The sequence below is a fragment of the Dermochelys coriacea genome, chromosome 7, assembly GCF_009764565.3.
Source record: "Dermochelys coriacea isolate rDerCor1 chromosome 7, rDerCor1.pri.v4, whole genome shotgun sequence".
Taxonomy (NCBI): domain Eukaryota; kingdom Metazoa; phylum Chordata; order Testudines; family Dermochelyidae; genus Dermochelys; species Dermochelys coriacea.
Genome location: NC_050074.1, coordinates 13490818 through 13507835, shown reverse-complemented (window position 1 = coordinate 13507835; position 17018 = coordinate 13490818). Strand labels below are relative to the sequence as shown.

The window sequence follows — 17018 nt, the reverse complement described above, 5'->3', positions numbered from 1 at the left end:
CTTTTTTTCCTGCTGTTCTCGTACATGCTTGTCAACTCTGGAATGGTGTCTTTTCACATATTCACATGCTGGTAGAAATGTGGTGCATGGCTGAATTCAATTTAAAAAAATCAAGGACTGCATGAAAGAAAAGAGAGTATATCTGTACTATAGCAAATGTATAATGGAAATATTCTCCTAAAATACCATTACACAGATTTGAATACCGAACAGCACCCCTCCAATACACACTTGTTCCACTAAGTACGTATTGTCAGTACGGTATCAATGATACCCATATTTATTTATTTATTATTGTACAGTAGTCACTGGTACTTACTGAATGTATCCCAAAGATACCATACCAGTACTGATATCAGCTGTGATTACATATGTGGGGTAGCAGAAGCTGCTTTGAACAGCTATAACTTGCTCCCTGTTTTAAACACAACTCGGAGAGTACCATACTGTTTAAGGGATTTAGCCTTAGCCTCACCTCCTTTTGGATAGTCAGATCGTGTTCATTTTTTTTACAAAGTGCCCAGAATGTGAGCAAGCCTCATGCACCACATTATTATGCCCTTCTTGAACTCCCTGAAATAATATGGCAACATTTTTTTAATGTATAACTTACACGCCTATGTAGCCAGTATCTCTTTCTGTCGTATATTCTCCATACATCTGATAAAACTCATACTTAAACCTTTGAAATGTAAAGCCAACACTGACTCACCCACTCTTTCTTAAATGAAGGCTTTAAATGTGCATAACTGTAAGTATATAAAGCAAAATCACAGTCTTGCAGAGGGGGAATCAGATTTGTTAAATGTAGAAGACTAATCTGGGAGAAAGTGTCATAAAAATTGTTGATTTTTTTCCTCCTATTAGTTTTGTTTGTTTGTTTGTTTTGTTAATTTATTTTATTTTTCTTCTTCTCACAGTGGTTTCTGCAGGAACATTTGATTAATTTGTCTTCTGTACAACTCAGCCTTTTAACCTCTGGAAAAGCTCTAAACATTTAAAAGCTCACAACCTTAAAACAGATTGTCAAAGTGAACGAAAACTAAATAGAAGTCAACAATCTGCGGATTTTTCTAAAGAAAATATATACTCAGGGAACATTCTGATCTTCTTAACCTACTTTACATTTATTGCATTAACTGACACAGATCCCTACAGGACATGTTGGAAATGATCTTGAGTGCTCTACTGGGATCTTTGTCTTCCTCGGACATGGAGATTAATAGAGATTAAGGGCATGTCTACACTTACCTCTGGAGTGATCGATCCAGTGGGGGTTGATTTATCGCATCCAGTGAAGATGCGATAAATCGACTGCCAAGTGCTCTCCTGTTGACTCCGGTACTCCACCAGAGCAAGAAGTTTAGGCAGAATTGGCAGGGGAGCATCAGTAGACACTGATGAAGACACTGCGGTAGGTAGATCTAAATACATCGACTTCAGCTAGCTGAAGTTGCGTAATTTAAATCAACAGTACCCTTTCCTCCGCCCAGTGTAGACCAGGACTAAGATTAGGAAAGCAAATCAACTGGAGTTTCTTGCAGTTCATAGATTTTAAGGCCAGAAAGGACCTTTAGAATATCCAGTCTGCCCTCCTGTATAACACAGGCCTTGTTAACCCTTTATTGAGCTGAATAACTTGTGTTTGATGAAAGCATATCATTATAGTGAGGTGAGCATTGGTGGCTAATCTAAGAAGAGATTCACTACAGTGTTTAGCAAGTTCCCATTACAATTTTTTTTCCAAAATGTATTTATCATAGCAGTTCCAGTCAATTCAATGCCATTTAATAAACACTGTTCTTAGAAAGACCCATGTTGTAGCTAAAAGGGCCAATCATCTCTCAGAAGAACTGTACTATATTTGACATACTATGAGAAGGGGATATAACACCTTCTGCATCTCTAAGCGTTTCAGTTTATCTGTAATTATCCTTTACAAATGTCAGTTAATTGTTTTTAATATTAAAAACAAGAACATGCTTTTTATTTGAAAACACCAATTAATCATGCAACAGGATAGCTTAGAAACTGGCCAGATCGTCAGCGGGAGTAAATTGGGACAGCACCAATTTGAATTACACCAGTTGAATTACACCAGCTGAGGATCTGGCTCACTCTATTGCTGAATGAATGTCTTACTGAACAACATGTTGTGAAGTATGAGGTAGAAAGACAAGCTACTTCAATTAGTCCTTTGGACAAGCACAACAGATTCCTATAAATACTATGCCTAGAGGATATTCCAGTCCTGATGGGTGCTGAGTACCTGTAACTCTGATGGACTATAATGTGAGGTTTGATCCTTAGCACCTCTCAAGAGATAATCAGCACATCTCAACAGTAGTTATAAAGTGGACTGCACAAACGTCAGTAGCTCCATTTTGGAAGGTTCCTTACAATACATTCAGGTTCAATCCGCATGGGTTCATCCCAAGTTTTATTTTGAGATGTGAATTTGAACACAAAATTTGGTTTCACATAGTATTTTACATGATCTTGACTGAAAACTGCAAATCAGCCCAAGATTGTTCTAAACTAAGGCTTGGGCTTTCTTCCAAGGTCTACACAGCTTGATGAACCTTTCAGTGAATGCAGTCAGAGTTCTGAGTTTGTAACAAAACCGGCCACTAAGTCAGCTTCAGATTTTTGTTTGTTTGCTGGCCTGCATCATTGTGAATATTTAATACAGAAACAATAATAAACCAAAATAAGGGTTGGTTTTTTTAAAGGACCTATCTAGGTATTTTTGATATTTGGATGACAACCAATCAAAAAATCTCCACTGTGACCCAGCATTCCAAAGATATTCACAACTCACAGTGACTATCACTGTTGAATAACAAACATTAAAACAAAACCAAAAACTCCTTACTTTCCAAGGGCAAAGCATTCCAGTTTAACAGATGAACCCTTCGCTGCATATGTTGTTTCTGGAAAACGTACTTCAATCTTTGGTTCATACTCTCCCATCACACCTGTTGAACATCAAAACAGCTAGCACTACAGTTGTGTTTGAGACCTGTCTAGTGCAGCATGATTTCAGCGTAAAAGAAAGGATGTGGTTATTTCTAAAATTAGAGCCTCATCCTGTTCCCATGGAAATCAATCAGCATTTTTCAAATGATTTCAGAGGGAGCAGGATTGCGGTTCTGCATGAATTTTACCCCATTGCAAGCAGCCACTATAAGGCCCAGGAATTATCTGAGTCTATGTGGATCTTAAGTAGTGTACAGGTTTTGCCCAGGGTAAATTTCACTTGTGGGTCAAGATATTTGAAAAAACCTGAGCAACCAGAAGCTCCCATTCAGAGCAATGACTGCTAATACACACAGTGTTAACCACAATGCTGTCAAGTATAAAAAGCAATATTCAGTATGAGATATGGGTGAAGATGAAAACAATGAAAGCAGCTGGGTACTGAGAACTTTTGAAAATCTGATCATTTAATGTAGGTACCTAAACAGGATCTGAAGGTTTTGGAAAATCTGGTTCCAATTTTCTGCACTGAGCACTTTGGAAAATCTGACTAAGGGTTTAGCATCTGCAATGTTTACTGTGAATAGGATCTGTTTGAGGGTGTTTAGCATTGCAGTGATTGCAGGCTTATATTTTTAGCCAATATGCTTAAAACTGAATTTCCTAACTATACAGGGCTGTTCAATCTGTTCAGTGTCTTCACCCATATTCCATATTGGCTATAAACCAGTGCTTCTTTTTTTATGTTTAACAAGAATTTCATTAACATTATGTGTGTTGTTCTTCACTGTCGCACAGTGCTTCAGAGATCACTGGCCTGGGGCCTGATCCAAACCCCATTGATGTTAATGGAAATACTCCCATGAATTTCAGTATGCTCTGGATCAGGCCCCTACTCTCCCTAATGTAAAGAAAGAGGGTAGAAGATAAGAAGCAGAAGAGGTATGGAAAAAATATGGATGGAGGATGGAGGGTAAAAAAAGAGCATGTTGGTAGAAAGGGGCAAAGAAGAATAGGAGCAAAACATAGGGTGTTTGTACCCATGTTTTATATAAATTAACTAATTTATGAGCTATGGAGCTATACATTCATTTGGGGGCTGTGGTATTTATGCAAACAACACAAAAATTGATATTTTGAATTAAAAGACCATCAGAACTTGCCCTATAATGCATATTTGTCTTTTATTTATTCTAGGAATATAACCTTCTGCTGTACTTTGTTAGTTTATAAGAGTACTTCGAAAGCAGTATGAAGGATTACAATTTAGGTAAACAATCCCATCAAAAAACTTTGCTAACAGGTTTCCCAGCTATATATTCCCCATTGTGAACATTTATTTAGACAGCTTCCTAAAAGGTATTTGTTTTTTTCTCACTCCAGTGACTCACTTAGTTTTGAGCTACCTCTGGATTTTATATTTGAGCAATAACTTGAATTTAAGTTTAGAAAGCTTTGTCAAATTCAAATCCAAACATAAGCCTTCCTGGGAAGAATAAAATTAGAATGGGGAACTGGCATTCTTTTGCTTTCTTTTCGTTGTATTACGTTTTATCTTGTTGTAGATGTGTTTATTAATTAACCCTAAACTTACCTTTTTCTTCATTTTACCAACTAAGACCTGATCCAAAGTCCACTAAAGGTAAAAAGGAATCTTTGGATCAGGATCCAAATAAGAAGTATGAATCTGCATGTTTGTTTACAGGGATTTGTTATTACCCCAGAATGAATAGCTAATATCAAAGTCAAATAAATGATTTTAGTAAGTTTTGTATTTTTTTCCAGATAGTCACATTAAAATAACTTACCATCACTACGGAGGATGAGTGGAGTGGGTGGGCCCCGAACACTTTGTTCTGATTTAGCATTAGTTACAATACAGGTATAATTGCCCACATCAGATGGCTCTACTTTGGCGATGTATAGATTTCCTGTCTCTTGGGATACAAATCGACGACTATCCTCCTGAACATACAAGGGGTTATCATTGAAGATCCAAGCATAGGAAAGGTCTGGAAAACATCAAATATTCATCATGCATCTTTTCCAATGTACTCTATTCCATGTTAGAGTCTAACCCAAATGTAGCCAGTTTCAAATATCCAGTCATCCTTACAGGAGAAATTTGGGATGAACTCAGATCAACTAAGAATTTGTTCAACCTAAAACATAAATCAAAGCTTTTCAGAAATTCACCAACTTTTGTGCACCATTCACCTTCTTTTTCTATTGCCAATCTTCTTGGCTTCAACAATAAGAAGAAACAAAAGTGCTGAAGTGCCACTGAAAAGCTGTTTTAGTAAGTAATTTCCATTTATAATACTGTCCTTCTAAATATCTGACAGTTCTACTGCTCTTTGCATGGCATTTTGGCTCCCACTTATCCTTATATTTATTCTGGAAGCTTACTGTGTGCATATGTGTGTAGAAAAAGCTTGTTTCTATCCCAGCTGTCCATCTAGATATTTGCAGGCTATTTGAATCCCATCTCTTCATTGAGACATTTGTAAGCTAATTCTAGGTATTTGTGGCCCCATTACCACAGTGTCTGAAAGCTTTTCAGATATTTGGGAAAAGAAACAACAATAACAATCCTGCTTTCTGTTTCTTTCCACCCCATAGGAGAAATGGTTTGATATTAGCATAAGTTTTTGTAGGATGGCTTATTTATATTTGGGTGTGTAACTTGGTGTGAATTTGTTTTTTAGTTTGGAAGATAGTTAGTTCTATGGCACTTCTCGTCTGCTCTAAGAGAGAGTTTCATAGATTCAGATCTGGTGAAATCTTCCACACAGTTTTATTCCTAACAGTTTTATTCTACTGGTGGTACATATATGTTGTGGGAGGTCACAATTATGGAGAGAGAGGTGAGTTCTCAAGTAGTTATGGCAAATCTCATCAAAGGCTTTGAGTAACAGGACAGAGACTATTAACTTATCTCCATACTGTTGCTGACATTTGGATTTAAGAAAAATACCTGGGTTCTGCTGATGGCTTCAGCTGTCTGCACAGACTGGTGTTCTGGTAATTTTGGCTGGTGTTAGGTTTTAGAATAGGGATAACACTCAAAGTGATGATCACTGTGTTGGGCAACTTAAAGTTCAGAAATCTCCTACAAATGAGAAAGGAGAACAAGAAGAAGCCTGCAGCTCTCCATGGCATCCATGAAGCAAAGGAAGAGGAACCTAGTTTTGTCAACTTCTCCTTTGTCCTCTCCAGGGAAAGAGATGGGGTTTGTGCCCCAGACCAGCCCCTCTGCCAGGGAATAAGAAAGAGAAAGAAATAGGGAGAGGTGTCACACCAACACCCAGTATTGTATACCTACTGCTTGTTTGTGTAGTGCTGCTCTTTACTGATGGAATCAAACAAGACCTAACGTGCATTTATGTCACCTTCTAGGGACAGCTCATATAAGAGATTGGCCTTAATACTACTGCATCTAAACAACTCTTTCCGTAGGGTCAGTAACAGAAAATCATGAGTTTTGTTATAATTATCACAGATATACTGTGAGGTAACTTACTCTATTTTGAAGATTACTGAATACCCAAATGGAGGCGTATACTGAATCCTGTACATCAAGTTCCATGTTCATCCCAATATTCTATTGGACCCTTCTCTTCTGTTTTAAGCAACAGGAGAAAAAATAGGGTGATTTAAGGGTATATCACTATATTCCCAAGAAGGGAGGACAAAAGGGCCTCATATGGACATACTTTATTTTTTCTATAAATTATTTTAAGACTAGGACAATGTGCATGCCCTTTGCTACCATCTACCTCTTGATCTCTTGTAACTCTCACCCCTATATGACTTACTTCTATGTCTCACTTCTCTGTGCTCCCCATGCAGCACTGAATTCCTTGCCTCCCTCTCTTCTAACCCTTTTCTTTCACCCCCTTTCCTCTTGTTTCCCTGCTGTTTCTAAGTTTTCTGTCTGTCTCTGCCACAGCTGCTCCTTTCTGCTGCCTGGAGTTTGACAGCTGACTGCAGAGTTCTTTCTATCATGTTCCAAAAGTGGCAGGACTAGTACTGAAATTCTATTTTTAATGAAACACAGCAAATCAGAAGTTTCAAAATCCAGCAGTTTAGCTTTTCTTAAATGTATAATTCATGAGCTAACAACATTCTGCCAACAGATTCATTTTTACATATACCCCCCCCATCATCAACCCCCTTTTTGAAAACATAATTTGTTTTTCAGTTATGACATCAGTACGGTGTGATAAGAAGTCTGTAAACTTCAGTAGTTTATTGGAGTTTTACATTCTCACCCTACAACATTATATGAGTATAATTAGAAATGACACATCTCTGGGGACCGATCAAGGACACTTTCCCTAAGTAGCTAAAGCCTGTCTTACTGCTAGACATTACACTACGCTATTTGGATGTACAATAAACCTAGAATAGTTGGCAATTTCTAAAATAATGTCATACTTTAAAACGATATATAGGGACAGATTTTCAGAAGTGTGCATGCCCCGCTGGTGCATGGACTTACTCTGATGCAAACTCTAGTTTACAGTCACATATAAAACTGGGCAAAACCTTTTTTGGTGAAAAATGCAGGTTTTGCAACATCAACGTTTTTGAAAATTCAGGTTGTTTTTTCATATTCTTTGTGTTAAAAATAATCCAAAAAAACCCAGAGTTTTGTTTCAGCTTTTTTGAAATGAAATGTTTAGGGTTTTTTGGTTCAAAATGACTTTGTTTTGAAATTGCCTTTATTACAAACATTAAAAATGCCCTAATAAAAGTCGAAATTGAAATGTAATGCTGCAGGTTGAATAAAATGTTTCATTCTACCCATGCCTTTTTTCTTTTCATTTGATTGAAATTTCAAAAAAATGTATTATCAAGTTGACCCAAAATGAATTTTTCCCCTGATTTTTTGGAATTGCCAGTTACTATATATATATATATATATATATATATATATATATATATATATATATCAATTAATAGCTCTGCTTACCTGTAGGTATCTGTCTGTGAAAATTAGGGATTGTATACATAAACAATTAAATATCTGGCTCATAAGACTTTAATTTTGTTATATCTGAATTAAACAGTAAATGCCCTAAGTGAAAAGAGCCAAATTTTAGGTAGATTTGTGACTCACATGAAAAGATGTTTATTGCAAGCAGTCAGCTGAGACTGTGACTTCATCAAATTTTACAAGCGTAGTGTGCATCCTATGGGGAAGGGTGAGAAGGATGAATAACCTCTTAGAATAACCTTCCAACATCTTTCAACCATTCTGTTCATATCCCCTTCACTTCAGCTGCATGACTTAAGCATTTAAACTTTTGTTTTTCCCCTACTTCAACCTTTTTTATACAGTTGCACCTTTGAGAGTCAGCCCCAGTTAGCACTGGATTTATAGTCCACTTCACGTCTCAAGATAAACCTAGGGTACTCTAGAAAGTGGTGTAGGTAGTTCAGCAGATTCAGAGGCTCTCTCTTTTGGTGCAATACTAAACCAATGCCTATAGAAAGGATCTTACTCCCTACTAAATGCTGTGTAATTTAAGAAAAACTCTACAGAATCCTATTAAATGTCTATCAATCATACTGGTTTCATAGATTCATAGATACTAAGGTCAGAAGGGACCATTCTGATCATCTAGTCCGACCTCCTGCACAGCGCAGGCCACAGAATCTCACCCACAAATGCTATATAGAGCTTTTCCATAAGGCTGATCTCAGAGCCTAATGAATCAGCAAAGAAGGGTCAGCTTACTCTCTCTCCTTCTCAGTAGTCTCCAGTCAGCCTCAGCTACTACACACTTTGCTAGGCATCTCCCCACATCCCTATCACATTATTGTATTTGGGCTTATCAATGTCAATGGGAGTTTTCCCATTAACTTACTGGGAGCAAGTGCAAGCCCTTCTCCTTCATATCTGAATCTATATTTCTCCCAGTAGAAGTAGTATTAGAGCTCCCAGTCTTCTAATTGGAAGTTCACCACCACCATCCTCTCTCCCTCCCTCCTTCCTTCCTCACAGGTCATACTTGCCTAGCAGCCAATTCAACTCCCACTGATGTCAAAGGAAGCCTTAGTTTTAACTGAGTTCAATGGGATCAAATCCCTGGAAAGCAAGATACCAAATTCTAGAGCTCTCCTGTATGGCATAACACTAGATTGCCAGGATAGCTCCATATGAAGTTGCTTCTTTTATAATGCAGCACTACATTTTATGAGCTATTTTCTCTGTAAAAGTTAAGGTACAATTACTTAGACAATGTACATGCGTGTCACTAGATTTTGGGTAAAACAGATTCAAGGCAGAGTCATTAAACTAGAGTATTACTGAAAGGAAGGTGTGCAGAGACCATACCTGTCACATGTAGGGCTTCCTTCATTTTTATTACTATCAGTAACTCAGCAAAGAGTCTGGTAAGGATAATATTGGACAAGTAGATAGGAATGGTGTAAAGATGCACTAAAAGAACAGAGAAAGTAGTGGACAGTATATCCCCAGCTAATGAGGCCTACTGAAATGAAAATGCTTGTAAACTGCAAATATGCAGGCTGTTTCACTGAAGGTCAAATAAAGGCACAATTATCTTTTTTATTTATTTTATTTTGTTTTTCATTTATCTACAGGATCTTTGTGAAAAATGCAGTTATGTGAATCACACCTCTTGCTATCAACATACCTGTGATAGTCTCAGAAGAATTACTGAATTCTGGAGACTGTTGTATAAGGACTACAGTGTTGTATGTCGGATGCACATTTTACTCACCAGCAGTGATGAGGATTTTGGGTTTTGTTTTGTTTTTCTGTTCGGAGAACAGTACCTTTGAAATTTCCCTTTGGGGTAACTACTATATGAAATTAAAATAAAACAAATTTCTGAAGTTAGGGAATAGAGGATTTTTCATACCTGATCTTACTATTAGTCAATTTATGCAATTGTTCTCTTCAACAGTAGCCAATGTCTCATACTTTAGAAATATGAATGCATTTAGCAAAATATGCAGTCTCGTACACGGTGGGCAGGATGGGTCAGGGGAATTGTAGCTCTTCTAGAATCACTGCAGGCTATAAGCTTATTTCCTGAAATATGAGATTTATTTCAAGAAATATTATAAGTAGTCATAAAATTACCTAGTCTTTTCTAGATGTGGTAAGACCACATAAAATATTAGATAGATAGATAGATAGATAGATAGATAGATAGATAGATAGATAGATAGATAGATAGATCCACATTTAACCCACAATGGATTAAAAACTAGGCAAATCATTCATTCATACTTTAAGCTAACAAAATATCTTAGAAAGATCTTGTGCTGTTCTGAAAAGAAAAACACACTCTCCAGAATATGCTGTAGACATTGAAAAGAATGAAGAATTATGATATTAGCAGATGACATTCTTTCCACTTTGGCCCAAATCCTAGTATAGCTGATTACAATGAAGCTACTGGGGCTATGAATAGACTCCATCAGAGACCCAGTGTGTAATCTATTGCTGGATGGGTCTAAATAGGAGCGAATCCTGCTTAGTGGCACATCACACATTGTCAGGCAAACAGAACCTTGGTCCCAACCACATGTATTGGGTTTTCTGCAAACTTTTGCATCAAAATCATCTACAATACCAGCTGGACTCATTCCCAGGATACTGTAGGAACAGAGTGTAATTTACCCTTAGATTGTAAAAATATTCTGCTAACCTCATGGCAATTTTACACCTGGAGAGAATCCCCTGGCTATGTATGCTTGCAAATAATGATGGAAAATCAAATTCAGAGAAGTGTGGGAAAAAAATCCACAGCAAAATGAGAATATACTCATGTAATTTTCTCCTCACATTTTTAATGTAACACTGAGGTGTCATGCTCTCAGACAAGCTTACAAAGTCTAAATGTTCCAGTTTGATTAAAATATTATGATTATATTCAGCCATTGCATAATAAGCACTGAACGACAACTCCTATGAGCAGTTACTGCTGGTTGGTCTTTGCCCAAAGCAATGTGTACCTACTAGTGCATCTGAGTTGAAAGTGCTGTCCAGAGCAGTCACAATGGAACACTCTGGGATAGCTCCCGGAGGCCAATACAGTCGAATTTCGTCCACACTACCCCAAATTCGACCCAGCGATGTCCATTTCAGTGCTAATCCCCTTGTCGGGGAGGAGTACAGAAATTGATTTTAAGAGCCCGTTAAGTGGACAAAAAAGGCTTCATTGTGTGGACGGGTGCAGGGTTAAGTCGATCTCACACTGCTAAATTCAACTTAAACTCATAGTGTAGACCAGGGCTAAGCCTGTTTGTGGATGTCAGCCCTGGTACCCAAATACACATGGAGCAAAGTCTGCCTCCACTAGTGCTCTAATATGTGCTCTAAACACATATGTGCTTAACTCTACGCCTATGAGTAATCCCACTGAAATCACAGTAGGAAAGCTAAACATGTATTTACATTCAGGGAATTAGATTCCAATCCTGCAAACACTTATGCATATGCCTAACTGTAAGCATATGAGTAGTTCCTCTGTGATCTATAGGACTACTCAGATGTTTAAAATTAAACTCTTGTGTAATAGTTTGAAGGAGCAGGACCTCAGGTTTCATATACTGGTAAAGTAAAGACGTGTGACAATAGGTCTTTGGTTCCAGTGCAACAACAAAAGAATCCAACTTTCTTAATGATCAGCTCCAACAAACTAACATCCATGTTGTCTGGTGCATTCATTTGAATTAATTAACAGCAATTTTATTTACTTCTGTTATATATTATCCATTCATGAATACACCATTACTTTATAAGGTCACAATTTCTTTTTGAACTTGTATATAACTGGAGGGAAGAAGGACAACATCCTCAGATTTGCTCTTTTATTTTTTCTTTTGTTCTACTTTTTAAAATTGCACAGAATTACCAGTTAGTAACTGATGTGGCTGACAGTTCTCACAGAGACTGCAGCAGAGATAGATTTAAAGCACCTCCCATGACAATCAGCCCTCCTGAATCTTGCTAACCAGTCCAGGTAGTTTAGCAGCTGCACCTTGCAGAGTGTTGATGAGCATAATTAGTAATAAGTGGCTGAATCTATTTGGGGCATGAGGCTGGGTATATAAATTCACATCAAAGTGGAAGCAGAAAAGAGCAAGATTGCTTGGGTATTGTGGTAGAAGTGTTATTTATGAGCCTTGTTATTTATTTTAAACCTAAATTAAATCAGCTGTGCATTATTTTGATTACTTTGAACTTGGCAGAAGAAAGCCTTCCCTTATAATTTCTTCTTTTGAGTAGGGTGACCAAAAAGCCTTGAAGAGTCAAAATATTCTTGATTGTAACATTCATTTTGCTCTAAAACTTAGTGTCTTTATCTATTAATGTGAGTAAAGGGACAGATTAAGGCTGAAAGTTTCAGGCATAGTTAGTGACTGGCAGTTTTAAGGTGGATAATTTGAGATATGTTAAGGCTTTTACTGAAAATTGTTGCCAGATCATTTAAACTCCATCAAAGTGTTCAGGGTCTCTTGCTTTCTTGCTGAAGATCTTTATCTCCTTTCCACATGACAACCTTCCTACCCAATATATAATTGACCTCTTTTTTTGAGATGGTGTCAATTTCTCCTTGCACTGCTGCGGAAATGGAAGATAACCATTATATCTTGGGTTGGGAATGAATAGTCTTAGAGGCATAGCTAACAATTTTTTATCTCATTCATGATAGCATTTACACTTTTGAGAAATCAGCTTATTTTAAAATTTAGTTTTCAACAACATTTAAAGTGCATTAAAAGAAGAGCACCTTTGTGGCTATCTCCATACTGCAAATTCAGAATTGGAAATGTACTAGTGTCCATTGCTCTGTTGTTTTTCTCTTACCAAATGTGGGACTAGTGGTAAGGCTAGTTTCAAAACATTTATAAAGAAGAAGGGCAGATCCTCAGCTGCTGTAAACCTTCAGAGCTCCAGCAGTGGGGTGGGATGTGAGGCCCAAGTGGAGCTTTTGTTCCTCCACTTCACTGCTTCTGTCAGAGGTGGGAGGAATAGACTCTTCTCTCAGGGGCTGGATCCATCCCTAGGAGTCTGATTTCCCCACACCCCTCCATCATTTCATGTTTTTATTTCTGGGTCTGATGAGCATGAGGACCTAAGATCCCAGCTGGGGCCTTATCCTGCATTCCCCTCCCCTTGCTTTTGCATTCCAATCTTCTATAGTGGAATGGGGGAGATGGGAACGAATTTCTGCTCTCAGGATTATCTGTACTTAAAATAGTAAGGAAAGATCTTCTTCTTTAGTATTCACTATCAGCATTTCCTATGTGTATATTTAGCTTCAGTTCTTTTACACTGTCTTGGGCTTGAAAGTTCCCATATTATTTTGTATATTGTCTCACATTGAACTAGACTGTGAATTCCTCAAGGCAATCTTTTCTCTGTAATATGTAGAACACAAGGAATGCATATTACATTCGGTTGTCAGTAATAATAATATAATAAATAATATGGTGGGTCCTTATTTTAAGTTTTGCATGTGGAAATCCCATTGTCATCAGTGGAATGTCATGCATGGAGCATACACGCTCTACAGTATGCATCGTAGAGTTCGACAGTACAGAGTAGAGAACATAACTATTCCTTATCTTAATCATCTTCAATAATGTGAAGAATAAGATGACAGTTTGATTTCAAAGCCTCTTGATAGCATGATACTATTCAAACAGTCTATGTTAAATGGTGGTAATTTTTATTACAAGGGTCCTTCAAGCTACATGATTCATTTGTTCATTTCAAAATATTAAACAAAATTATTAGCTGAAATCTAATGATGAGTTTGTTTGAGTGAACTAACCATATCAGGAATGAGAGTTGTGGCAAAGTAACAGAGATTTTGTGTAAAGTCTGGATCTTATTCATTTTAATATTTGTGGGAATAATGTTAGGCCTAAAAAGGATCATCACTGGCAAATTCAGGCAATCTTGGTGTAGGGACCCTTTTTCTGTGTTTTACAGTGCCTAGCACAATGGGGTCCTGGTGCATGACTGGGGCTTCTAGGTACTACTGTAATACAAATATATAATAATAACCTCATCATTAGTTCTGAGGCTAATCTTAGATTGCAACAAATGGACAGAACATGTTGTCTGCAGTAGTAAATGCAGAGAGTACAGCCTGTAGAAACTAAAGTTCTGTTTAAAGAAACAAAGATCAATTTAATATGACTTCTCTCTCTCTAATAAATGTTACAAGAATGTCCATCCTGTAATGATCCTCTTCCTTCTAATCCAGATCACCCTTTTTGTATAAAACAAGGAAATTCAATACATTTGCAACTTTTCTCTGGCATGGTGTACAGGCCAAGAAAGTAAACAGCAAACTATTTGATAGCTAACCAGTTTCCTTCTCATCTCTTTTTAAGAGCCAAATCCTGCCTGCCTTACTCATGCAGAACTTCCATTGAACTCTGTGGGAACCATGCATACTGCCACTAGGCCTTTCTCATTTAAGTGTTTAGTGTCAGGGGAGAGAGCTTCAATCAAAACACCTTTTCCACAGTAATAGAAGTGTTTCACTGTCTTAGTGCCCTAGAATAGAATACAATTTATACTGCAGTTTACACCTTATTCCTCATCCCCATGGCATATAATTTTGGAACACATACAGTGTCAATGGCTCACAGAAGGAGAGGAACTCAATTTCCATTCCCTGCAGTCTTATTCCAAATAATGTGTTTTTGTTTTCATGCCCTTTCATCAGCAGCTCACATTTCCAACCAATAAAACACTGTGGAAGAGGTTTGTTCATGACTACTCTTCTGTCAGTTCAATTAAGCTGGGATCAACTCACCTTTAACTATTTGTTTCCATTATGAACATCTTCCCCGGCTTTATGTCAGTATAATATTTTTACTTTGAGTCTAGAGAAGCCTGATAGTCTGAGGATGGTTAATTGTCCTATCCATCCCATTGATCCATCTCAGGGACTCCCTTTGGAGCTTTCTCTGCCTTTAAGGACTAGTTTTCAGTTAATCTCCCTGATTATATACCTTTTTCATAGTGCTGTAAACATTACATGAACTGACATTTCATCTCTCTATAAGATTTTCTGGGTTTAAGCTGACTGATGGACTTCTTTCCCCCTCTGATATACTGCTTTCCCTTTACAGATTGCTATTTATCTTCTTCTCTTGAGAATTTGTCTTATAACTCTGTTTCTTTAATAAGAATTGAGAAAATATTGCTGAGAGAGAAAGAGAGAGAGAGAGAGAGAGGTCAGTGCTAGCATGCAGTAAACTATTTTGAGCTCCCAAGTATGTGTGGTCACCTCCCCTGGAAGACAGAAAAAATGAATGACCAAAGAGTAGCTGCTGCTTTCAGTTTGAAAAACTGATTTGGCCATTGTGCTATTTTTATTTCTTTTTGTTATTGTTTTTAAATGAAATTTTCTATGATCTTTAAGAGGTAACAGAGGCAGCTGTTTGGGCCACATTAGAAAACTATGGGGCTGTGAGCATTTGATTGCTCATGGGCAGTTCTCAAAAGGTCTGATTTGGGTTATAACACCCAGAATTTTTGTTTGTTCATGCAAACTATTCAAGCCCACTTCAGATCTGCAAGGTTGAGCTGCAAAATCTCAAAAGCACAGGTTCTCTTGAGAGTCATGTCACTTATTTCTGGTAGGGACATAAATACTATGAGGAAAAAAATACATCTATATTAGCATAAAGGCATACACATATAAATGCATTCATATTAAAATACATATATGTGTGACACTGATGATGGAGGGCAGTAGACAAAAGGTTGTTCAGGAAGCCAACGGGAAGGGCAGGTGAGCATAATATCTAAGGTTTCCAAATAATTTAGATGTAAACAGAGGCTTGAAATGTTGTGCTACATGTACAGAAAATGTGAGAAGGTTACATGTGACCCTGCACTACAAGCAAAACCTAGATCAATGTGGATGCACCACAAGTTCCTGCAAAGGAACTGTGCTGAACCCCATACTTCACCAACCAAGAGAGGCCACCATTGCAAACACCAGCAGCTCAGGAGCACCTATGGCTCACAAGAAGCGGTAGTAGGGACAGCAGAAGCATCAAGAAACCTCTCAAGCAATTCCCCAGAAGACTCCTCCCCCACTCTTTATGGGGTTTAGTCAAAGTTTTACTGTGTGTTATGTACACAAACTGTCACAGCATCACACACACACACACACACACACAGGAAAGATGGGCTTTGCTTCAGAAGAGAATCAGAGATGTTTCAGAGAATAAAGTGAGTTTCCATGTCAGATTTTATATATAAATTATGAAATCAAAATAATGGTGACCACAAAGACAAATGGAGGCGCTTTTATAACACTCAAAGTGATTGTAATGTATAATGGAGTTCTTACTGCAGGCTGCTGTTCAGTTACTACACATAGAAAATGGAGGAATTGACATGGGATGAAGTGAGGTGGTGTTGCTTGTGGATTCACTGCATAGAGAGAGAGAGACAAAATATTTTCAACTTTCCTAGTTTCCCCATCTCACTTTTGTCCTCCAGAGACAAATAACACACTCTTTTACCCTCTGAAATAATTCTAGCATTACAAGGTGGGATGAGGAGAGATGAAATACAAACTCTAGCATTACTGAATGGAAACTAAATATGAGAATACAGTAAGACACTCCCGCATACTTAAACCAAAATATCAGTGCAACAATATTCTATTTTTTTGTGCCTTAGTAGGCCTTCCAATAGACCCTTCTCCTGATTTCCCCCATTCCCCAGCTAAAGTTGTCTTTATGGAGGGTATCACTAGTGACCAAGCATCCCTAGCTAGTGGCTTTAGTAAACCTCATATCTGCTCCCTGTTCAGCATATCTTCTTGCTTCGTTTCTCACAAGCTTAGGCAACAAGAGAAAATAGCTTCTGTTGATCCTTTCAAGCACACAGAATAGAGCTCAGCCAGTCAAGAAGCCTGAAGAAATGTCATGTGACTTCATTCACCTGTTGATACCCAAACAACCCAACTTGAGATGCTAAACACTAAACTGAAAACACTGCCATGCCTAAC

General features: G+C 37.6%; 1 protein-coding gene across 5 annotated transcripts in view; it reads right to left on the bottom strand.

The window, feature by feature from the left end:
• Nucleotides 1–17018, bottom strand: part of CNTN6 (contactin 6) — a 223589-nt gene that overhangs the window by 81950 nt on the left and 124621 nt on the right. For all 5 annotated transcript variants that reach the window (XM_043518977.1, XM_043518978.1, XM_038411465.2 and 2 more), the window contains 2 exons: nucleotides 4788–4991; nucleotides 2876–2978 (listed from right to left, as the gene is read on the bottom strand). In XM_043518977.1, coding sequence (XP_043374912.1) covers nucleotides 2876–2978; nucleotides 4788–4991 — 307 coding nt within the window. The remainder of the gene's footprint in view (nucleotides 1–2875; nucleotides 2979–4787; nucleotides 4992–17018) is intronic.